The following is a 24,000-nucleotide window of genomic DNA, read 5'->3' as shown; positions in this document are numbered from 1 at the left end:
TGAGGCAGATGCTGAAACAGACACAAAAGCTGGAGTAACTCAGCGGGTCAGGCAGCATCTCTGGAGAAAAGGAATAAGTGAAGTTTCGGGTGGAGACGCTTCTTCAGCAGTTGATTTTCTGACAATGGGATAGCAGATTATAGGTGTTTTACTGTACCATCTTTGACGGGGCAATTGGTACCATGTTTGCATGAGTAATGCATACTGTGGTTGAGTGAGGAATTGGTACTGTGTATGAATGAGCAAATTGGCACCATGGTTGAGTGGACAGTTGGCATTGTAATTGTTCTTGTGGTTGAGTAGGCAGTGCGTACCGTGCTTAACTGGGTAATTAATATCATGTTTGAGTGGCAGTCAGTACCATGTTTTAGCAGTAAATCAGTACAGTGTTTGAGTGGACACTCTGATGGTTTGGGCTTGTACCGACAATAGTGGTTGGAAGGGCGATGAGTCCAGGGATGGCTGATGCATTATGTGATAGGTTGAGCTGAGACTGAGTACAAATACAATAATGTTTCATTTTTTCCCTCACTTTAGAAGGGGCAAGTGATCTGTGACACCAAGCAGTGCAAGAAGGTGCCGTGCCGCCATCCTGCAATCAATCACTGCGGCTGTCCAGTGTGTGCGGGTTGTCAGTACAAAGAGAGAGACTGTAAAAATGGTGAAAGATTCCCAGACCCAAGCAACAAGTGCAACCACTGTCTCTGTGTGGTAAGCAATATTGACACCAATCTATCCTGATGCAGTTTTGTTTGTAACATCCATGTTGTTATTCTGACTAGCTTCACATTGATCCTGCAGTGTCCTGATGTTTGACTTGAACTATTGACTGTTCCTGCAGTGTCCTGACAGTGACTTGACCTATTGACTGTTCCTGAGTCTCCACAGATATTTGATGGCTGAGGTTCCACACTCTGCAATCCCTTGTGCCACAACTTCACATTTACATTCAGCATAAAAACTAAAAATGCCAGAAACACTCAGCAGATCGTGCAGCATCTGTGGAAGGAGAATCAGAGTTAACATTTCAGATCAAAGATGTTTCATCAGAACTTTTTATCAGAAAGATTAATTGAAAAATTATTTCCGTTTCAAGCATCTGACATTTTTTGCATCTGAAGTGTTTGATTACAATAACAATTTGTAACAAAACTGGCAACATATCTTCAGACTGAAGTCACATATAAGGCAACTGACCAAGGGTGACAGCTTTCTTCTAGTAGTGAATCAAAGTGGATTTTTAAACCATAATTGGTTATCTTACTGTGTTTTGTTTTCAGTAGCAACTTGCAGATGACTTGATCAGTTGATTCCGTTTTCACAGCTAGTCCTGGTGGGACTTGATATCCGAGGCTTAGGTCTTTTGAATTGCTTGGTATAAATATACAGTATGGAAGCTGGTCCTTCAACCGACTGAGTCCACGCTGACCATCGATCACTCTTTCACACAAGTTCTATGCTATCCCACTTTTGTATCTACTCTCGATACGCTAGGGGCCATTTTACAGAAGCCAGTTAATTTCCAAACCCACGCGTCTTTGGGATGTGGGAAGAAACCCAAGCAGTCATCTGAAGAATGTGCAAACACCCCTCAGACAGCACCAAAGGTCAGGATTGAATAGAGGTCTCTTGCACTATGTGACAGCTGCCCTACCAGCTGCGCCACTATGCTACCCTAAAATATGAAATCGGAGACTGTAATATGTGACAGGATTCCGTTATCTTGTCTACTTGTCTCACCCAGAGTCCAGTGCAAGTTTATTACGGGTGCTGATTTATTTTGAAAAGACTGGCTTATTGATCTTTGATCTTTGAGGCTGCAGAAGTTGTCACAAGATCCTGAGTTTAGACTTTAGAGATACTGTGTGGAAACAGGTCCTTCGGCCCACCAAGTCCATTCTGACCACCTATCCCCATACACTAGCACTATCCTACACACTATTTTCAATTTTACTGAAGCCAATTAACCTACAAACCTTTTTTTTTTTTTTTTTTTTTTTTTTTTTTTTTAATTTTATTTATATAGCACATTTTTAGTCAACGCATTGACCCCAAAGTGCTTCACATAATTACATCCACACACACAGGCAAAGGTGGGTGAAGTGTCTTGCCCAAGGACACACACAGGCAAAGGTGGGTGAAGTGTCTTGCCCAAGGACACAACGACAGTATGCACTCCAAGCGGGATTCGAACCAGCTACCTTCCGGTTGCCAGCCGAACACTTAGCCCATTGTGCCATCTGTCGTCCTTGGAATGTGGGAGGAAATCAGAGCACCTGGGGAAGACCCATGCATTCACAGGAATAATGTACAAACTCCATAAAGACAACACCCATAGTCAGGATTGAACCCGGATCTCTGGGGCTGTAAGGCAGCAGCTCTACCGCTGCATCACTGTGCTGCCCCAGGTTTAGTGAGATACTTTAGAAATACTGCACTTGAGGTGATTGGACTCGGGTCCATCCTCGCCATTCCCACGCACAAATTTCCAATACCTGTCAGTGCAGCGGCAGGTGGCAAGAATACCAGCAACTCCCCAGAGGAAGAGGTCTGCTAATCTACTGCTGAGGTGTGTTGCTGAGCCTTGCTGTAGGGAAGCAAGAGGTGGGACTGCTTCTGAGCGTCATTCTCCAGACCGCAGTAGAGAACAAATACAGGTGGATAGAGAGTTCACCAATATCCCACTGTTAGGCAGGGCTGTGGTCAGGTGCCCTGTAATATACTGGAGGCTGAGCCTCCATTATTCAGCCTCGTAGTCTGTACATTAAGGAATGTATCGCCTTTTCAATGATCAGCATAAGCGGCACAGTTACTCTGACATAGTCATTGGAGGCCTTGAATGTAATATGAAAGCCAGCCAGAAGTGGGATGCAGATTTGATATTTTAATTTCTATGCAAGGTGTGGGCCTTGCTGTCAAGCGGGTATCACAGTGAGGGTGTAGGTAAGGAGCATCTCTGTTTGCCCTTCGCTCTTTCAGAAGGAGGTGACGAGTCTATTCGCTGAAGGTCCTCCTTCAGTGCTGGTGAATGATGACTTTAATCCTGAGATTTCCAAGTGAAATGCAGGGAGTTCCTCCGGGGGGATTGGGGATTTTTCAATTATGTATTTGGAGGTTGCCTCTGAGTGAGTTTCTCAGAACCCTCACCCCCTCACCCCTCACCCCCCCCCCCCCCCCCCCCCCCCCCTCTGACCTATCCCAATCCCTGCCCCAAGGGATGTCTTGTTGTTAATTTGTCATTGCTGCCTCATAACACAGCTGGCTGAGTTGCTCCAACATTTCTGTTTTTATTTCAGCCTTTTATTTGGATCCCACAGCACAGCTGTTTTTACTGGTGTTTCTAAACTGAAGGCCTGACGGCCAGCTTCTTGCTTTGACTCGCGTGCTTCTCAGTTACATCTGCTCACAATGTTTACGGCATTATGATTCCCTATTCCAGAATGGAGCGGTCAGCTGTGAGCCTGTGTCCTGCCCATCCGTGCCATGCGAGAACCCAGTGACTCCTCACGACGAATGCTGCCCACAGTGTACAGGGATTTGCCGCTACCAAGGCAGAGTGTATGAGAATGGAGCCACCTTCAACTCGCCCTCAGAGAAATGCTCAAAGTGCAATTGTCTGGTAAGTAGCCAGGTCAGGATGACTAGGTCAGGATGATCTGGGATGCAAGAAAAGAACAACAGCTCCAGGAACCAAATGAACTCAATCCACATTATACATGGGTTGTGCAAGGAGATGGAATTCATGAAATTCTAGAACGTGAGGAAGGAAGTGGAGATGGTGACTGAAGCAGTAAGTGTAAAGTGAAAGAAAGGAAATGGGCCAAAGAGTCTCTTCCTGAACTTCTACATTAACTCCACATCTTGGCTCTTATTCACTTTAGTTTAGAGATACAGCATGGAAACAGGCCCTTCGGCCCACTGAGCCCACGCCAACCAACAAGCTCCCCATACACTAGTTCTATCCTACACTTTAGGGACAATTTACAGAAGCCAAGTAACCTGTCAGCCCACACGCCTTTGGAATGTAGGAGGAAGCCGGAGCACCCAGAGAAAACCCACGTGGTCACAGAGAGAACGTGCAAACTCCATACAGACAGCATCCGTAGTCAGGATTAAACCGGGTGTTGTAAGGTAGCAACTCTACCGCTGTGCCACTGTACTGCCCACTTGCAGCCTTAAAATCGATTGATCGCACCATGAACATACTCATCAAGAAAACACTCCTGGTCTTCTAAGGTAGAGGTCCAAAATCTCATAGCCCTTTGTTTAAAGAAAATTCTCCTTCATCCTAATATACTGATCCCTTACCCTGAAAAGCAGTCTCCAGTTTAAGACCTTTCAGAGGAGTAGTCTCTTGCCACCATCCTGTCAAACCTTCCTGGCTATTTTACATGTTTCATTGTGCTCACCTCTTGTCCAATAGAACATTCCACTTGTCAAACTGGATTCTTTTGGGTCAACCATCATATTCAATATTTTCATAATTCTCCATATAATACTCCATCTGTATCTTCTTGCCCAATCACTACACCTATATTTATGCCTTTGTTATTTATTTTGTGCCTTCTTCACGGCCTGCATTCTAAATTGCTTTATGTTGTCACCAAATCTGGCCACATCTTTTTCTCAGTTCCCTCAATGGTCATTGAAAAAGATTGTGAAGGTCAGAGGCCCCAACCTATATTTCGTGCAGGCTGTGGCAGGGTAGTGATTAATGGCTTGAGTGCACCAGGGCTGTGGGAAGAGAGGGATTGAAAATTTAGTTTAGAGATACAGCGCGCGAACAAGCCCTTCGGCCCACTGAGTCAAGGCCGACCAGCGATCCCCGTACACCAGCACCAAACTACACACACAAGGGACAATTTACAATTTTACCAAAGCAAATTAACCTACAAACCTGTACGTCTTTGGAGTGTGGGAGGAAACCGGAGATCCCAGAGAAAACCCACGGGGTCACGGGGAGAATGTATAAACCCCTTACAGATAGCAGCTGTAGTCAGGATTGAACCAGGGTCTCTGGCGCTGTAAGGCAGCAGCTCTACTGCTGCATCACCGTGTCGCCCTTGTGAAAGCCTGAGTGTAAAAGGACTGCGAGTAGTCAGTCCCAGTTGTGAAGAGACAAGCTGAAAGGGATAAATGTGCAAGGTGAGGTTCAACCGACTGCATGTAGAAGAGGTGAGGAAGGAGCCAGGTTATTGGGGCTGGGGTATAGAGCCATACGAGGAGGCAGGTCTATGAGGGTATGCATGGGGGAATCATGTGAAGAGCAGGATTGTTGGGCTAAGTGCGAGCAGCCAAGTGTAGCAGGCCGGGTGTCCTGCTCCAATTTGGTACTTAGTCTGTTGTCCACTTTTCCATCCACAGGCGGAGGTGGTGAGCTGCTGGCAGAAGCCTTGTTCCGAGCAGTGCACCCATCCAGTGGCCAGCACCAGCTGTTGTCCCGTCTGCAACCGCTGTTCCTTTGAGGGCTTGGAATACAAGAACCGCGACGCCTTCTTTCTTCCGTCTGACCCCTGTAAACGCTGCAGCTGCCGCAATGGGAACGTGTTGTGTGTGGAGGTTGTGTGCCCTCAGGTGACCTGTCCAGAAGCGATCACTAAACCAGGCCAGTGTTGTCCAGAGTGCCCAGGTACGTCCCACGTCTGAGGAGAATAGGAACAAACGTTGAGTCCTTGATCGGACTTTGCTGGCTTTATCTTGCACTAAACGTTATTTCTTTATCATGTATCTACGTATACACTGTAAATGGCTCGATTGTAATCATTGTCTTTCTGCTAACTGGATAGCTCATAACAAAATCTTTTAAATGCACCTCGGTACACGTGACAATAAACTAAACTGAACTAATCTGTTAGAGTAAGGGCAGTTGAGCATGGGTCCGCTTTGTCACAATTAGGCCCCTTAAATGGGTAAATTAGGGGGGCTATCACCAGTGGACGGATGTGTCAGTGATGAATGAGATATGTAGAGTTGTATTTTGTTTTCTTTCCACAGTCTGCACCCACCAAGGAAGACATTATGCAGAAGGATCACATTGGATTTCAGCCACTAATCCCTGCCACAAGTGTGTGTGTACAGTGAGTAACCAATTAATGTCAATCACAGTAGAAAGTCCCTGGGACCTACTGCTCATTAAGAGGCAGAGTGGCCCATAGGGTGCCCAGGAACACAGGAAGAGGTTAATCTATGTAATAGACAATGGGTGCAGGAATAGGCCATTCGGCCCCTCAAGCCAGCACCGCCATTTAATTAGGTATGTTACAAAACTTACCTTCAGCGGCGCTGCAGTTCTGTCACTGTCCTTGTGCGCGACTTTAATAATAATAATAATAAATTTTATTTAATGGGCGCCTTTCATACATCTCAAGGACACCTTACATAGTAATCGGAATAAAACATATAATCGGAATAAAACAAGTAATTAAAGACATCACAGTGACACAAATTAAAAACAGAATTCAATCCAAAAACAGAAAATCAAAAACAGTGTGAAAAAAGGCGACTTTGGCACCTTTGAGGAGGGGGGCGGGATTAAAATGCTGTTTTCTCCTGCCTGTCTGAGATATATTTTCTCGGGCTGCTACTTAATGCTGAACAATCGTTCCGACTGCCGTTCTGTGAATTTTTTTTTAAATACTGCGGGACAATTGAAGCGCTGAAGTAAAATTAAAAATCCACTTCTAACGCCGTCAACGGGACGGATCTCCCGTACGGGACAAAACATAAGCTAAGTCATCTATTTTACATATAAGCTTGCTTATTAGGATTACTTTAATCAAAATTTCATCAGCAAAAATGTGATTATGTAAATATACGAACCGGCAGTGTTTTTCCTGCCGATATGGGGTTTAAATTCACAGCAAACCACAACGTTCCAATCATTCGCGTTCCACAAAATCTCACTCGCAAGATGATTAAAATGGTAGTTGGTATCGAACCCGGGTCTACGGCGTTGCAAGCGCTGTAAGGCAGCAACTCGACTGCTGCGCCACCGTTCAGCCCTGATCTCACCTGACACTCAGATTTGGCCCAGGTACACCTGTAGTGCTGACTGGCTTTGGCCCAGGTGCTCCCACCGTACTTTATTTCTTTCCCTTGCACTGTATGTGTTGCTCTCTCTCTCTCTTGCCCTGGCCCTCCCTCTCATTCTGTGTGTCCTCTTTCTCCCCCTACAGCGAGGCAAAGTGACATGTTTGGAGCCAGAATGCGAGATCACTTGCCAATATCCCACGCAGATCCCTGCCCAGTGCTGTCCCGTTTGTCACGACTGTTACTTTGAAGAGAATATCTACAGACACCGGGAATCTTTCAAACCGGACTCTTGCAGAGACTGTTCATGCAGCGTAAGGACTAAATTAATTCAAAGCTCCTGTTGTTTGCTTCCTAGGGAATGCTCTATCCATTGAAACACACTCACACACTGGCCTCACGGATGAGAGTTCTCTGGTGTGACCCAGAAAATCCAGTCACAAGTAAAGACCTATGTTGGGAAGGCAACAAAGAAGCTGTGTGGGTTAGAGCAAGTGTTTCCCTTGGTAGTCAGCAGGAGATGGACAATCAGTGGATGTGGTGAGCACTTCACTGCTGCCGCATGGTTCTCCACCAAGCACGTGAAGCAGGTCAGCTTTTCCCAATGCCGAGCGCCAGCCTTCTACACGAACCTTTGAAATTCAGATCTCCCTTCCTCACTCACATAATAAGCCTGCTCCAATGAGAAGGAATTCCACAAGAATTCTGAGGCCAAATCTGTTCCCTCATCTGTAAATCTAGCAGCATCACAGTTGGAAAAGTGAAGTCAATGTGGGTAGAGGGCGGTCATATTGAACGAATCTCATCTCGACGTGTATGGAGCTGGACTGCCCTTCACCTCTAGTACATACTAGCTGCATGGATGGTGGGCTATTTCTCTGCCAGTCTTCCCTATTCCCCAGGCCTGGTCTGAGATGGTGGGAAAAGGCTATGGATTTTCTCTCGCTATGTGGAATAGACCACCTGCAATAATATATTCTCCCCAATCTGCCCCAGTACTGCCCGGCTGAAGACCCTGCACTGGAAACCTTGCTGCACTCTCATAGATCCCTCATGCCACACAGAGGGGCTGTTAAATGAACAGGAATTCAATGTCGGGTTACTTGGTTAGATGGCCAGGTATTCAGCTCACATTGTGATGTTTAATCCTTCCTGCTGCAGGGTGGAAATGTTCATTGTTTGACCATTGAGTGTCCAATGCTGAGCTGTGGGCAGCAGGTAACTCGGGAAGGATCTTGCTGCTCAGAGTGTCGAGGTAAGAAGCTGCTCTCCTCCTTCTCTCCCTCTCACACACACTCACTCTCTCTTGCATGCTCCAACTCTCTTCCCTTCCCTGCAACCCTACACCCCAACCCTGCTGCAGATATTTTTATTACGCTCCATTCTTTTGCTTCAATTTAAACTAATGTTAACATCGGACACATCTGGAGATATTGCAAAGCCGTGAGAGTCTCTGTAGATGTGAGGCTCTGCCCACATCCTTCCCTCGTGTCAAAGGCTCAGTATTACAGGGGTGGGTTCCCATCCCCTGAGGTCACCCTGCCCACGTAGCCTGGCCTCACACTGCCCGATGCAGAGGGTCCACAGGATGTCCTCTGCAGCTGACCCAGGTAAGCATAGGGCAGGGTCTGCAGGTGGAATACACCCCACGTTATTGGATGGTGGTGAGACCAGTGGGGAGAAGATAGACTCTTTAGTTAAAATGTTCAGGGATTTACTAAAATGTAAAAATGTTAGGGTAATGGTCACCAATGTTCAGGAAAATCCTTGGCTTTGGGTTGAAAGCATAAATAGACAGGCGAGAGAGAATGGCTCTCACGGAGTTACTAGAGTTTTGGGTCCATTCTTCAAGGGCTGTTGGAGTATTTGCCAAAAAATGGGGAAATAGCTAACAGGAGAAATATTAAAGGGACTTGGAAAGAGGGCTGCACTTGAATGAGAATTGGGGGTGGTGGGATTTAGGTCACAAACTGACCTTTCTCCCTCTGGAGCCTGGCAACGAGTGCTGAAAGTTCTGAGGGCCTTCCTGTCCGTGACAGTAGGACTCGGTGGCTGCCTCGTGCCGACTGGGCTGTGGGAGAAGCTACACTCTAAGATAGTATCTGACAATCATGTCTTGGTCTGGACGCTCCCCTTGATGTTTATTAACCTTCTTTGTCTTCAATGCAAGGCTGTGTGTACCACGGGAAGGAATATCAGGAAGGAGCGACGTGGTTCGATCCTTTGGTTCCCTGTGTGACGTGTATGTGTGCGGGCGGAGTCACAACCTGCTCGGAAATTCATTGCGTCACTCCGTGCAATAACGTTATTCATGTAACCGGGGAATGTTGTCCTCTCTGCGCAGGTATGTGGAGTGAGAAAAGTGCAATTACTGCCCATCCCTAATTGTCATTTCGAATGTGATTGTGAACCGCTTTCTTGAGCCACTATAACCCTTCCAATGCAAGTATTCCACAATGGTGCTGGGGTAGGGTGTACCAGGATTCGACCTATCGTCAATGAAGGATTGGTGGCATGCTTCTGAGTCAGGGTGACTTTGAAACCTCTTTGTCCGGCTTGTGGTGGAGGCCACGTGTTTGGGAGGTGCTGTCAATGATGCCTTGTTGAGCAGCTGCATTACATTTAGTAAATGGAACATCCTGCAACCACGATGTGCTGGTAATGGAGGCAGTGAACGTTGTGGGCGGATGGGGTGCCATTAGGGGAACAACTCGGCCGGTGATTGGTCTTTTTGAATCCTGAGACAAATGGAAAGTATTCAATCACTCTCCTAACTTGCATCTGCTGGATGGACTCAGGAAGTGAACCACTCACATGGCAGACCCTGTTCTTGGAGCGCACCGTTGATGTGGCTGGTTCAATGAAGCTACTGGTTAGTCTTATTCCCTTTGATGTTCATGGTGGAGAGTTTGTTGATGGTAATGCCTGTGAATGACAAGGATTAACGATCAGAGTTTCATTTGTTAGAGACGGTTGTATCTTGACACCTGTATAGCATGAATACAATGTCATGGCACAATGTAACCTCGTACAGTGTATACATCAGCAAGCTCCTCACTTCTGACCTTCTGATCATTAGACGTGAATAAGCAGATGGTCTTGGAGCCATGGTCCTTTGTTCTGAGGGATTCTTGCGGCAATGTCCTGAGACAGTTAGACTGTCTTGGAAACATAGTTGTTAATATTAAAACATGGATTTTTGTTAAATTTTTAGATTTCCAGAAATGTACTATTTGTGAAGATTTTTTTAAACATAAATTATATGGGGATTGGGGGTTGGTTATAGAACTGAAAATGAATCAATGAATGAAGTGTGTTCAGGTTGGCAGCCTGTTACTGGTGGGTGCCACGCGAATCCATACTGAGCCGTCTGCTAGTCACGATTTATATTAATGACTTGAATTTTAAAATGTGTGTAATGTATTCATTATTATGATATAAACCTAACTGGAAAAGTGAACTGTGAGAAATATACAAAACCTCAGTTAAGTGAGTGGACCAGGTGGTGCTGTAGCACTTATATACCTGTGAGTGTGTCAGCTCCACAAAAAGCTATCCAATTCAACCACCGCTCACCAGTAAGATGCCCATCGGTGCTCAGTTTGGGCTCCTCTGGGACCACCTGGCCCTCACGTGGGTAGAGGGTGAATTCCACGGACAAGGTGAGAGGGTCTGCCTCGATGTTGAACTCTGCGTTTTCTGAGAGTGCCATCAAGGAGACCGAGTGAAATTAAAGTCAGTGGTAGTCAAGGGAAGAGCACTCCATGATTGGACACCAATCATCTCAGTCCCAGGTCCTCCTTGCAGATCTTCCTGAGGATGCAGAGCTTCTAGGCCCAAACTCCTTTAGTTAATTAATCCCATCATATCAGAAATTGTGGTTTGGTGGATAATTACCTGGTGTTCAGTTTAATTTACTGTTGGCCTGACCCATTGAGTTCCTCCAGCTCTTTGTGTTTTGCTCAAGATTCCAGCATCTGCAATTTCTTGTGATTATCTTTGACCTACTGTAAACATCAACAACCTTTATTGAAGCGCATCGATTGGAGTGTGCATCATCTGCAAAGTACAATGCTGCGGTTTATCAAGACTTGTTCAACAGCTAACGCCTCCACCAACCAGAACGACAAGAATCATCTCCAGTCACATCATGTGGACTTGAAAGTATTTTCCTGATCCTTTGTTTCTATGTTAAACATCCTGGAATTGCCTGTCTAACAGAATTGTGAAGCACCATTTTCACAGATTGTAGGTGGTTCACTTCAATCACCTTTTGGGCAGCTAAGAATAGTAATTAAATGTTGGCCTTGCCAATGGCATTCGTGTCCCATCAAAAATTAAAATCACCATCCAGCATTAGAAATGCTCTCACAAAGGTGACGCTTACATCTTTCATACTTTGCAGATTGTATTTACGAACACCAAGTGTACAGCGCAGGCGAGAGTTTCCATCCCAACAACAATCCCTGTGAGATCTGCACTTGTGAGGTAAGAGCTGTCTTATCAGTGGAGCCAGACCGAGGTTGCTCTTTCAATTTGTAGTCCTCTCATTCTCATTCTTAAAAAAATAGAGCTCTGTTACAGATCAATGTAGAGATCTCAAGCTCAAAGATGAACTCCTTTTAAAAGCAGCTGCTTGAATCCGCACCTTGTCAGAAAGCACGAGATGGGATTAACTGGGCGAGGTCTTAGATGACAAGAATTTCCCGGCACATGCATGATGGGCAAGCATCCAGGTTCATTGCAATAAAACAGTGTGACTGGGGCTGCACATGCACTGGCAGGAAGGTCCATTAGGGCCAACAGAAACCCTGGGGAGAAGGGTCATGTTTGGGAGGAGCTCCATTCTTGGCACGATGATCCTTGTTTGGAAGTACGGATTCTTCTGAGAGGGTTCGTCGTGACTTGGAGTAGACATCAGTGAACTCTGGCCCTGCGGGGACAATGGTGCATGATTGAGAGCATAGAGGCCATGAGGACAGTTATCTGTGATTATGACTGCAGTGATCCAGGATGGTTGAGAGGGTACGTTTGAAGGTTTGTCAGATTTGGGGTATGGATCCAGTTTATGAATAATCAAGGTTCAAGATTTGTTTATTGTCCCATGTACCAATTAAGGTACAGTGACATTCAGATTGTCTATTGTCACATGTACCAATTAAAGTACTGTGACATTCAGATTGTCTATTGTCACATGTACCAATTAAAGTACTGTGAAACTCAGATTGCCATACAGTCATACCAATAAAGATCAATTTTACCATGTCTTTCTTGTGGCTGAGAGACTATTTATCTCAGACTCACTCTAAGTAGGTCAGTCATGTTACAAGCATCCCCAGATGCACTATCGCTGTGACCTCTGCCACCTTTGCTCTTGCCCTTCATTGCCCCACTAACACTGCCTCCTCTCTTCACAGGTGATGGTGGATGGAGAGCAGCATCTCCGCTGCTATCAACGTCAGTGTCCCAGCCTGGTGGACTGTCCAAGGGATTTGATCCTTGCCGCAGATCCGTCTCACTGCTGCCCTAGCTGTGCCCGTGAGTAAAGTTGCCTTTTATTCCCAAGTGTGTTTTCAGTAACAGATTTTCCAGAGGAATGCAATCAAAGGCCTTCCTGAAAAGCAAAGACACTACACCATTTCATTATCTTTGGAAGCACTTTTGTTCTCCCAGCTATCACCACAAATAAAATCATTCCATTAGGTTGGCCAAACCTCAAGTTCGTGTTGGTTACTTCTGAATCTGAAATTATATTTATCAAATTGTCCATCGTCCACTTCCCTTGGATGGAATCTCCAAGGACTGCCTTTTATTATTTATTACATCAATCCAATTATTTGAAAGGTCGAGAAACGAGGAACTTCCTTCCTAAGAATAACACAAAATGCTGGTGTATCTCAGTAGGTCAGGCAGCATCCCTGAAGAACATGGATAGGTGATGTTTCAGGTCAGGGCCCTTCTTCAGATGAAAGGTCCAGACCCAAAACGTCACCTATCCATATTCTCCAGGGATACTGCCTGATCCACTGAGCCACTCCCACACTTTGTATCTTTATTTGAGCGGTCTTTAATGTTAAAAGAAAAAAAAGTATTTTCAAGATCTCCGAATGACCCAAAAGAATTGTCAGTAATTGGTTATTTTTATATAGAAAGCATTGCAAGTAGGTCGTATCCAATGTTTGAATGGTGCACTGACTGGCTGACATTTTACAATTTCGTTGTACATGGTTCATGTTACAATGACAATAAAGAAACTATACTATATACTACAGCATTTCCCTACAAATAGAATTGTGTTAATCATTGGTCATTTTGCTAGTTGTTAATTGACTGTTGGTGAAATATTGACTCGGTTGCTTGGATTAACTCCCTAACTCTGAAATAATTCTGCAGGATCTTTTATGGTCGTCGGAGAGGAGAGGTGCTCAAATTTAAATGCTGGCACATTCAGTAGTGCAACATGTCCTCGGTGCAGTCAGCTTAACACTCCTGCAGTGCAATGCTCACTTAGTGCAGCCTCTCCAACAGTGTGACACTCCAGTCCTTGTGGTATATTTCCTTAAAGGAGCAGAGTACCTGGGTTTAGGATGGCTCCCTGCTTAGTAAAACTTCTAAAGCAACAATAAGAACATGCCATCAAAAACAGACCAATTACAATGATAATGTTTTCACTCTTACCACAGAGCCACTGAGTAACTGCACGACAGCCCTGGGAGGGAGCGAACTCCTTGCCACTGATGACCCCTGTTACACCTGCCAGTGCAAGGTAAGAGCTGAAAAAGGTGAGAACACTACAGATTATGTACCAGTAATGCCAGGAAACCTGAACGGAAACCTCTGGAGACTTTGAGCCCCACCCAAGGTTTCCGTGCGGTTCCCGGAGGTTGCAGTTGGTTGCCGGAGGTTGCAGGTAGTGGAAGCAGGTCGGGAAACATAGAAACATAGAAATTAGGTGCAGGAGTAGGCCATTCGGCCCTTCGAGCCTGCACCGCCATTCAATATGATCATGGCTGATCATCCAACTCAGGGAGACTGACAAAAACCTCCAGGAACCGCACGGAAACCTTGGGCGGGGCGCAAAGTCTCCAGAGGTTTCTGTTCAGGTTTCCTAAGTGGGACAGGGGCATTATAGTGCAGAGCAGACACAGGAGCTGCTCATAGTACAGATCAGACACAGGATCACCGCTCACATACAGATCAGACATGGCACAGGTCAGACACCAGCCGACCACATCACTGTACTAACACTGACACAGAACCACCAGTCATGGTGTGAGAAAGGCACAGGACCACTGCTCACAGTACAGGCAACACATACACAGGACCCTGACACACAGTGTGGGGCTGACATTCAACCACTTCTCCTGGGGTAGGACAGAGGACCAGATCTTTGGAGAAGAGAATGCCATGACAACAGTCCAGAGTGACTCTGGGGAGAAGAATGAATGGAAATGTGGATCTGGGTTATTTGAGCATAACGTTAGCACCAGTACAGCCTCAGGTCTACATGCAACGGAAAGGGAACAGGCACTGTGCTCATCCCTGCTGTTCACTGATCCCTCTGGATTTCAGAGTTTATTTCAAGACTCGACTTGCTCCTGAGAAATTAGCTTGCCATCCCTCACATCATCAGAACGTGCACAGTCAGTGTTACTGCTCCAGCTCTGGGGCGGTTAGTAATAGCATGGATCGAGCTCTATTCTGTCCACATACCCTGCGTGCAAGGAATATTTCATTGTGGCCCTACTTCCTCTTTCCCTGGCCACATGCGTGGCAGGGAAAGTGCTTTGGTACACGGACCTGTGCCATATGGCTGTGGACAGTAACCACCCGAGCACTAAAAACAAATCCAGTCGAGTACAAACGCCTTCCCCTTGTCTGTGTGAGACTGGTCAGCCCTGGCCGCCAGAGGGACAGGGCAGGGGTGGATGCAAAGCAACTCCCTGCAACCCTGGCCACAAGGCGACAGGTCAGGGACTGATGTGAAGCTGCTCCCTGCAGTGGCAGATGTGAGACTATGTGATCCATATAAGCACACAGCCTGTCAGCTTCTGCAGTGGTTTGTTGAAGGACTGCAGTAAACATTATTTCAGTCTTCCAACAAAGGATGTGGAATTATCAAGGACCTTGCGCTCCAGGTGTTGAATGATTTATCCGGTGCAAGTAGAGTGTAAAATCCTGAGGGATGAGTGAGCAGCAGGGATGAGCACAAAGTCTGCTCCCTTTCCTATGCCGGAGAGCAGAGGCAGTAGGGCAGTCGTGTCTTGCTTCTGAATGGGTCAGCCTGTATACCCAGCCCATTGCATATTGCGGTGTGTTTGTTGCAGGATTTAACTTGGATCTGCGTCCATCAGAGTTGTCTCCCGCTCAGCTGCCCGATCTCTGAGCAGTTTACCCCAGCAGGGGCCTGCTGCCCAATCTGTGATGGTAGGATTAATTCCTGTTAATACTCCATTATTACTGTTTATTATCCTTCCAGCGAATCGGTTTTGTTCATTATTACTCTATTCTTTCTGGACCTTTGCTACAAATATAAACTGGTGCAACTTAGAGCACCATAGATGCAGCCTTCCTATATTACCTACTCTGTGCTCTGGCTACTCAGGGAGCGTTGCATGGGAGCTTTCCTTGCTGTCTCATCTATGTTGTATCTAACTAACCTTTCCTATTTATTCTGCAGAATGTGTGATCGAGGGTGAAAATCAGCGAGTTTCTGATGGTCAAACCTGGACTGACTCCATTGATGAATGCATCACATGCTCCTGCAATGTAAATGACCTTTGCAATTATCTTGTGCCATCTCCATCCCTTGCTCGTGTTTCGTTCGCTCCCACTCTTCGCCATTCCTCTCTCGGTTGCTGATCCCTCTGTTTGGTTTTCCGTAGCTCGGGCATGTTGAGTGCCACATTGAGGAATGTCTCTCCGTCATCTGCCATGACGGCCTTATCAAAGTCCGATCACTGGGAAGATGCTGCTATGAGTGCCAAGGTAAGGCAGAGAGGAGATCAGGCACCAGGTTTGGATGCATGGTCTTAGATGCATGTGAGCATTGCACCTTGATAGTCTTCTGCACTCGTCATTACTGGAACTTTCCTTGCCCTATGTCTGGGTCTGTTCTGGGCCTGCTGATAGAGTTCGATTGCTGAGATCAGTCGACAACTCCATTATCATTTTATCAACATACATCCGGGATTGGGGTTTTATCATCTAGCAGTCTAACACTACCTGAGAGGCAGTGTGTGCTATGGAATTTCACTCAGCAACATCAATGTCTGGGTTCCTAGCTCAGTTACCCTGTACAACATTGTGAACACAAAGTCAGGTTTAGAGGCATGGAGCAATTCAGCATGGATACAGGCCCTTCAGCCCACCTTGTCCATGCTGACCAAGCTGGCATTCTGGGTTGGTCTCATTTGCCTGTATTTGGCCCATGTCCCTCTAAACTTTTCCTATCCTTGCATCTGTGCAAATTTTAAATGGCTCATTGGGCAGTGGAGAGGAGCTCGGACGCTGGCAGTTGTTCATCCTCTGACTCTGAGGTCCATTAAGCCGGCGATAAATCTAGACCCCCACCTCCACCCGTCCCTCAGTTACAGCCCTTCTTAATGTACAGGTTAAGGCTAAACAGCCAACTCCACTTGCTCCTTTGCTCCTATGTGGGGGATGAGTGTGCAGGGGGAAAGGATCTGCAGCAGCCGGGACTACGGCACTGGATCTGGTTCTGAGACACTGCACGGTCAACTGAGATATTATAGCCATAATAGAAATGTGGCTGAGAGAAGGACAGAAGGAGCTCCATGGTACAGATACTACAGGGGAGGTAGAGTTGCAGGTAAGAGAGGAGCGAGAGGGGTGCATTTTTGATCTGGGAGGACATAACTACATTGCTCAGAGAAGATTTTCTTGGGAGATGAATATGTACTGAAGGCTGCATGGGTAGAACCTAGAAATAGGAAGGGATTGATTACATTGATGGGACTGTGATATAGGTCTCTTAATAATCAGCATGAATTGGAGGGGCAGATGTTTGAGATTGCAAAAAGCTACAAAAATAATAGGGTAGTATTGGTAGATTTCATCCTCCCTTATATTGATTTGTTCAACCATGGGATAAAGGGCTTGGACAGGGTGGAATGTGTTACATGTGTCCAAGGAAGCTTCCTTAAACAGTATATAGAGGGTTCTACTAGAGAGGCTGGACCTCCTCCTGGAGAATGAACTGTGGTAAGTGCCTGAAGTATCAATGAGGAAGGACTCTTAGACCAGTGGCCACAATTCTATTAGTTTTAAAGTATTTATGGAAAAGGATAGGACCGGCGCTCAAGTTAAAGTCTTAAGTTAAGGTTGATTGTACGAGTCTGTTTGCAGGTCTGGCATGAGGAAGGCCAGCCATCCCCCTTATCTACAAACGGGTAAGGTAGCATAAGTGAGATAGGAAGGGTATGGGGGCAGCACGTTCCTATTGGGGTGAAGTGCAAGCCTGGTAGGTTTAGGGAACTCTGGTTATGAGATTTTGCAGCAGGTCAGGGAAAAGGAGGCAAACGTCAGATTTAGGCAGTCGGGATCGTGAATACATATGCGATTATAAGTGTAGGAGTACACTTAAGAAAATAATCAGGAGGGTGAAAAGAGGACATGAAACAGCTGTCAGGCAAGATAAAGGAAAATCCCAAGAGATTCTACAGCTATATTGTGTAAAAATTTTTTTTTTAAAGTGGCTCGGGAAAGAATAGGACTCCTTAAAGATCAGCATGGCTGTCTCTGGAGAGTCAAAGAATGTATAATGTTCACATGTACTGACATCAGAGCAAAGACATTTCTAGCTGCAGCAGCATGACAGGAACATCAACACAATACACATAGATAATATAGTCATACAGCATGGAAACAGGCCCTTTATAACTTGCCCACACCGATAATATATAATAAACATTGTATGGAATGACAAGAGATGGAGGAGATATTAAATAAGTACTTCTCATTCATTGTTACTGAGGACAAGATTGTTAAAGCTGAAGAACAGGAATCTGAGCTGTGATGTTCAGGAGGTGCAGGTGCTTTAGCACCATGCTGGACAGGGCGGTATTTTTTATAGGATGGTGGGAGCGACTGTTTCTTATGAAGATGGGAGATTTCTCTGTTCGCTGATGTCTCTCTGCAGATCCCAGGATTTCCTGCAGCTACCAGGGAAACTCGTATCAATCAAACCAACACTGGGAAGTGAATGAATGTACAACCTGTACCTGTGTCTCTGGGGAGGTCCACTGTCAGACCGAGCAGTGTCCACAGCTCACCTGTTCATCGGTAAGTCAAGGGGATAGCGCAAAGATAGTCTCACCACTGGATTATTTTTGATACAAAATCACGGAAACCAAGAGATGAGTTAGAAGCTGGAAGCTGGTTGTGGTATTTGGGTAAAAGATGAAGCAAGAGAGTTGCAGGTAAGGATTTTCATTGGGTTTCATTGTGTTTACGGAGTTAAAGTCAAATTAAGGAGTTTGATTGGGTTTTTGTGCAAATACCCAATAACAAATACCCGAGAGTGAGTTGCAGGCTGAAATATGATTGAGCAATTTAGTGTGAAGTCAGCTGTTTGTATATGGGGATGAGTGGCTGCCTGCAGTTTGCATTTGGTACCGGCAATGACTAAACAGACTGCAGGCGATGTGAGCTTCAAGCAATGACTCTTCCTTTGTCTGTAAGGATGAGAGCCCTGTACTGATCCCAGGAATGTGTTGCCCTCACTGCATTCCACGGCCCGCCACCTGTATGGTCTTTGGAGACCCTCACTACCTCACCTTTGATGGGAAGATGATCCATTTCCAAGGAGCGTGCAGCTACATTCTGGTTGAGGACTGCGAGGGAGGAGACTTCAGGTCAGTACCTCAGTGAAGTAATGTGAACCAGCAGGTCTATGGGGAGGGATAAGTACTTTGGTGTAATTGGGAATCAATAGGCTCAGTAACCACAACCTGGCCCTGTCCTATCTGCCTCTGCCCATATCTCTCCCACTTTCTATCATGCCCTGCCTTTCCACCTGCCCCTTGTTCTGGATCTTTGTTACTTGTGAGGTGATTCTGCCCAATGCCCATGGTAGCTCTCAACCGAGCATCCCGTCAGTCCCGTTACCCCTCTTTTTTTCCAATCTCCTTGCAATTTATTCTCTTTTACGTGCCCATCAAGTCCCTTTTGATTATTTCATCACTTACCTACAGCAAGGGACCATTTACAGCAGCCAGCTAACCACCCTCTGGGACGTGGGAGGAAAAAGGAGACCCCCCCCCCCAGCAGAAACTGTTAAGGGCCTGTCCCACTGATGCGAATTTACAGCGACTGTGTTCGACCTTCAAGCTCGAGGGCACTCGCCTGGAAAACCTTGAGTTGGATCGAACGCCAGCAATGAAACCGCAAGCTGGATCGACTGACCGCACACACACACACGCACACGCACACGCGCACACACACACACACACACACACACACACACACACACACACACACACACACACACACACACACACACACACACACACACATCGCAAAGGCAGGGGCCAGGGAAAGCGGGGGAGCGCTGTCTGAAATTCACACCCGCGATGAAGAGGAAGGTAAAAGACGGCTGCACAGTGTACGGTAAGTCCTTTAGAGAGCGGGGGAGGAGGGGAGAGAAGAATGGGGGGAATAGGAGTGGAGAAGCTTTTAAGAAGCCAGACAACTTTTAATAAAGTTTAGCGGGCATTTTACATTACCGGTCAGTTTTCCTTGGTCCTGAAAACTGCAATGAGCCAATTAAAATGCCCAGTGAGTGAAGGAGATTGCCTACGGCTGCCCTCAACTGCCCATAACTAAGTAGCGACCACACTCCACTGCACTACGAGTTCAAAAGAACCATGCCGACCAATTTTTACTTGTGGAAAATTTTTCAACATGCTGAAAAGTTTTCCTCGACCAAACTGAGGCAGCGAGTATGTGGGAACTTCCCTCGAGCATGAAGGAGAGTTCCAGTGACCTCATAGGACCTCCTAGGACCACGTGTTGACCAAGCTGCGAGTTTGAGTCGAGGGCCAACTCTTCTAAACTCGCAGATTAGGTCGTCGCAGTGGGACAGTCCCTGTAGGAGACAAATGTGCAAACTTCACGCAGACTGATCCCAAGATCGGGTCCAAATGCAGGTAGTGCTGCTGCCTCCCTGGAGCAGTTGAGGCAGCAGCACTGCCCGCTGCACTTCCTTGGATCCTATCTCATCGTTCTATCGCAGAAACTGGTTTGCTTGCAGTTTACCTCTCTCTCTCTCTCTCTCTCTGCATCTGCCTGTGTTGCTCTGAGTATTTTATCTTTTCTCCTCAGTGTCCGCGTGACCAATGATGATCGAGGTCGGAAAGGGGTATCATGGACTAACGAAGTAACGATGCTGATTGGAGACCTGATTATCCAACTTCTCCAGGACTGGGTTGTGATGGTAACTGAACTGATTATTGCAGCCCATTAGCTGAAGGTTTGAATACACTTTGGCTGTTGGATGAGAGAGTGCATCACTGTTGAGAATCTCACAGTGCGGTTGGTTGGTTCTGAAGCTGACAGAAACATAATGTAGGGTGTAAGAGAAGCTGACGTGGGAGGGTGGACAATAACACAACACATAATTCAGCCCAATCCGTGGGATGTGGAAGGTATACAAAGCTGTCAGCATGAGGTCGCACTGCTGAGCCAGACTGTGTTACACTGAGCTCTTCTTATTCCTTGTCTTAAGGGGTTGGACAGGCTAGATGCGGGAAGATTGTTCCCGGTGTTGGGGAAGTCCAGAACAAGGGGTCACAGTTTAATGATAAGGGGGAAATCTTTTAGGACCGAGATGAGAAAAACATTTTTCACACAGAGAGTGGTGAATCACTGGAATTCTCTGCCACAGAAGGTAGTTGAGGCCAGTTCATTGGCTATATTTAAGAGGGAGTTAGTTAGATGTGGCCCTTGTGGCTAAAGGGATCAGGGGGTATGGAGAGAAGGCAGGTACAGGATACTGAGTTGGATGATCATATCATATTGAATGGTGGTGCAGGCTCGAAGGGCCGAATGGCCTACTCCTGCACCTATTTTCTATGTTTCTATGTCCTCTGCCTGCTAGACGTGGTGTGAAATGTCTTTGTGTTTGCAGGTGGACAGCCACAGTGTATCGCTACCTTTTCTCAAGGAGCCATACATCTACATCGAGAGAAGAACCAACAATATCTTACTCAACACCAACATCGGTGTGAAGGTGAGACCATTGATTCACCCTTTCCAGTTGCTGCGGGGTGAAGGGGAGCAGACTGGTGGCTCCAGTTTTCCTCGCTGTGTTACGTGGGGAGGGGGTCAGGAAGACTGATGCATCTGGCAAGTGAGCCATGATAACTGTGCACTCCTTCCACTGCCCCCTCGCCCAGCACAAGAGGCTGGACTGCTGAGGATAAGACTTAAGGATTCCAAAGGAAAGCCAGACCTTGAAGTGGCTGGGATCTGGGCTGAAAGCCTTCTACGGTTGAGCTCCAGGTGCTCCACATGAAGTGAATCTGGTGCAGTTCCATTCTGAGTGGGCTCCTGCAGTGCAGTGCTGCTATCTCTGCAATTCACTAGCCCTGTAAGCCTTGGTGACTCAGCCATTGATTCAAATCAGATCAGACGTTGGTGGATTACTGTGTGTTTAGGAAATGTAGGTATGAGGAGATGGTTCAGGAAAATGGCGCCTAGGTAGAAAATCAGTCTGGACCCTGATAAATGCTTAAAGGTAGAGAGGGCAAACTCCTCAGCTATTTCTTATGCATCTCATCCAACTCCATCCTCAGAAGGAAGAGAACGACCTCGTTACTGAGAGGGGTGGGGTATATGAGGAAGCACCTTCCTGGAGATTGGACTGAGGCCCATTGAGGGAGAGCTGAACATACACTGGCTGCCTTCACTCGCTCTGTCCCAGGTTGGATTCAGCATCCCTCAGAATGCCCTGAACACTTTACAGCCAGTGAGTTGCTTTTTAAATGCAACCTCTGTTTAATTGTGGGGAAACACAGCAGCCACTTTGCAGCACACAGCAAACTTTCACAAACACCCATGATCACGTAAACTGGTCTAAGTGAACAGATAGGGCCTCGGTGAAACCTCATTCACAAGAGGGCACCTTGGTCACACTGCAGAAACCAATTGTTCAGCAATCCCTCGGATCATAGTGGGAGTAACAGCCTGTGTTCTTATGTGTGAAGCTTTGGGCTAATGTGAAGTGTTGTCCATGAGGAAAGCCATGTGACATATTCCTCTCCGTTTCCCATTCCCGATGCAAACGCCCAACCCGTTCATTGTCCTTTGGCCTCTGGACTCACTTGATTTTGATACATGAAGTTCACAATGATTTCTTGTTTCCTGCAGGTCCTGTGGAATGGGAAATCTCACCTGGAAGTGAGCTTGCCCGGAACCTACAAGGGTCAGGCATGTGGTCTGTGTGGGAACTTCAACAACTACCCCCAGGACGACATGCGGATCCGCAGCGGCCAAATCGTTAGCTCAGAAGCAACGTTTGGGAACAGCTGGAAGGTGGGTCCTGAGGGCAAGTCAGAACAAAGCCATGTCTGTGTGCTGATCGCAATGACCAAACTGTCACACTTACTGAGAGTAAACGGCCCGTCCCACTTGGGCGTCATTTGCGCGTCATTTACGTGACATCCTAAAAATTGGTTGGCGCGTGGTGGCGTAAGCAGTGGCACGTGGTAACGCGCGGCGCCCCAGGATTTTGGAATGCTCAAAATCCTGGTGCGCCACCTGCGTGACGTATCCCTTGCGCACGCTGACGTGCTGATGGCGTACGCTGACATACTGACGACATACGTGTAGTGCGTGGAGATGCATGGTTACGCATGGTGACGCACGCACATTGTCTATGCTAATTAATTATGCGTCACCGTGTGTCGACGTCCGGAACCATGAGCCGCCCGTGCGCCGTTGGCGTGACATTTGTGCGTCATTTGATCGCCGCACCACGTGACCACCCGGGTATAATTTATGGAATTCCCCGCCACAAAGGGCAGTGGAGGCCAAATCACTGGATGGTTTTAAGAGAGAGGTAGATATAGCTCTCGGGGCTAGTGGAGTCAAGGGATATGGGGAGAAGGCAGGCACGGGTTATTGATAGGGGACGATCAACCATGATCGCAATGAATGGCGGTGCTGGCTCGAAGGGCCGAATAGCCTACTCCTGCACCTGTTTTCTATGTTTCTATAAAGCGGGCGTAGTTTTGAAAGTTTTTCACTGGGAAAATCCTTGCCACGGAGTTCGGACTAAGTACGAACGGCATCGCAAATGGCTCCCAAAAGAAGCAGGGCCCTCAAGAGCACTTGGCGCGCGACTGTCGTACTGCTAGACGATTTTCGTGCGACAGTCACTACTGGCCTGTCGCGTAAATGACGGGCAAATGACTCCCAAGTGGGCCAGGCCCTTTAGTCAGCAACCAGTGGTGCTTGTTGTTTGGAGACACAAGGAACTGCAAATGCTGAAATCTTGAGTAAAAACAAATTGCTGGAGTAACTCAGCAGGTCAGGCAGCATCTGGGGAGAGAATGATCATGCTGTATCCCTTGACAACCTTTCTCACAATCCACAATTCCACCAAGTTTGATGTCATTTACAAACCTACTAGTCAGTCCACCTACATTTTCATCTAAATCATGAGGTCCCAGCATCCCATCAGAAAAACATTTCTACCGTTCCCCTCTGTGACTCAAAGATGACGCACCTTGTCATCCAATGTTCTGAGGCAGCATTGTAATATTTTCCAGAACTTTCAAAATTGATCAAATCCGGAATGGAAAAATTCAGTCAACATATATGCACTCCTTTAAATTTGCACTATGTAAGGAAGAAAGTTCTGAGGTTGAATGTGCACACTTCCCCTGCAGGTATTACACTGAGTTTAATAAAGGATAAAGTTTCGCCTCAGAAAGCAGTCCTGAACGA

The 24,000-nt window shown here is 46.6% G+C and overlaps 1 protein-coding gene across 3 annotated transcripts in view; it reads left to right on the top strand.

Moving 5' to 3' along the window:
* LOC116985271 (kielin cysteine rich BMP regulator) overlaps positions 1 to 24,000 on the top strand; it is a 112,161-nt gene that overhangs the window by 85,192 nt on the left and 2,969 nt on the right. For all 3 annotated transcript variants that reach the window (XM_033039954.1, XM_033039953.1, XM_033039955.1), the window contains 18 exons: positions 538 to 711; positions 3,440 to 3,619; positions 5,365 to 5,629; positions 5,995 to 6,077; positions 7,176 to 7,343; positions 8,191 to 8,284; positions 9,200 to 9,373; positions 11,435 to 11,517; positions 12,447 to 12,567; positions 13,713 to 13,795; positions 15,357 to 15,456; positions 15,710 to 15,798; positions 15,915 to 16,017; positions 18,191 to 18,333; positions 18,733 to 18,905; positions 20,374 to 20,485; positions 21,179 to 21,280; positions 22,420 to 22,584. In XM_033039954.1, coding sequence (XP_032895845.1) covers positions 538 to 711; positions 3,440 to 3,619; positions 5,365 to 5,629; positions 5,995 to 6,077; positions 7,176 to 7,343; positions 8,191 to 8,284; positions 9,200 to 9,373; positions 11,435 to 11,517; positions 12,447 to 12,567; positions 13,713 to 13,795; positions 15,357 to 15,456; positions 15,710 to 15,798; positions 15,915 to 16,017; positions 18,191 to 18,333; positions 18,733 to 18,905; positions 20,374 to 20,485; positions 21,179 to 21,280; positions 22,420 to 22,584 — 2,412 coding nt within the window. The remainder of the gene's footprint in view (positions 1 to 537; positions 712 to 3,439; positions 3,620 to 5,364; positions 5,630 to 5,994; positions 6,078 to 7,175; positions 7,344 to 8,190; positions 8,285 to 9,199; positions 9,374 to 11,434; positions 11,518 to 12,446; positions 12,568 to 13,712; positions 13,796 to 15,356; positions 15,457 to 15,709; positions 15,799 to 15,914; positions 16,018 to 18,190; positions 18,334 to 18,732; positions 18,906 to 20,373; positions 20,486 to 21,178; positions 21,281 to 22,419; positions 22,585 to 24,000) is intronic.

This window comes from Amblyraja radiata, chromosome 21 (genome assembly GCF_010909765.2).
Source record: "Amblyraja radiata isolate CabotCenter1 chromosome 21, sAmbRad1.1.pri, whole genome shotgun sequence".
Lineage (NCBI taxonomy): Eukaryota > Metazoa > Chordata > Chondrichthyes > Rajiformes > Rajidae > Amblyraja > Amblyraja radiata.
Note: the sequence above shows the minus strand (reverse complement) of the source record. Positions and strands in the feature narration are given on the sequence as shown.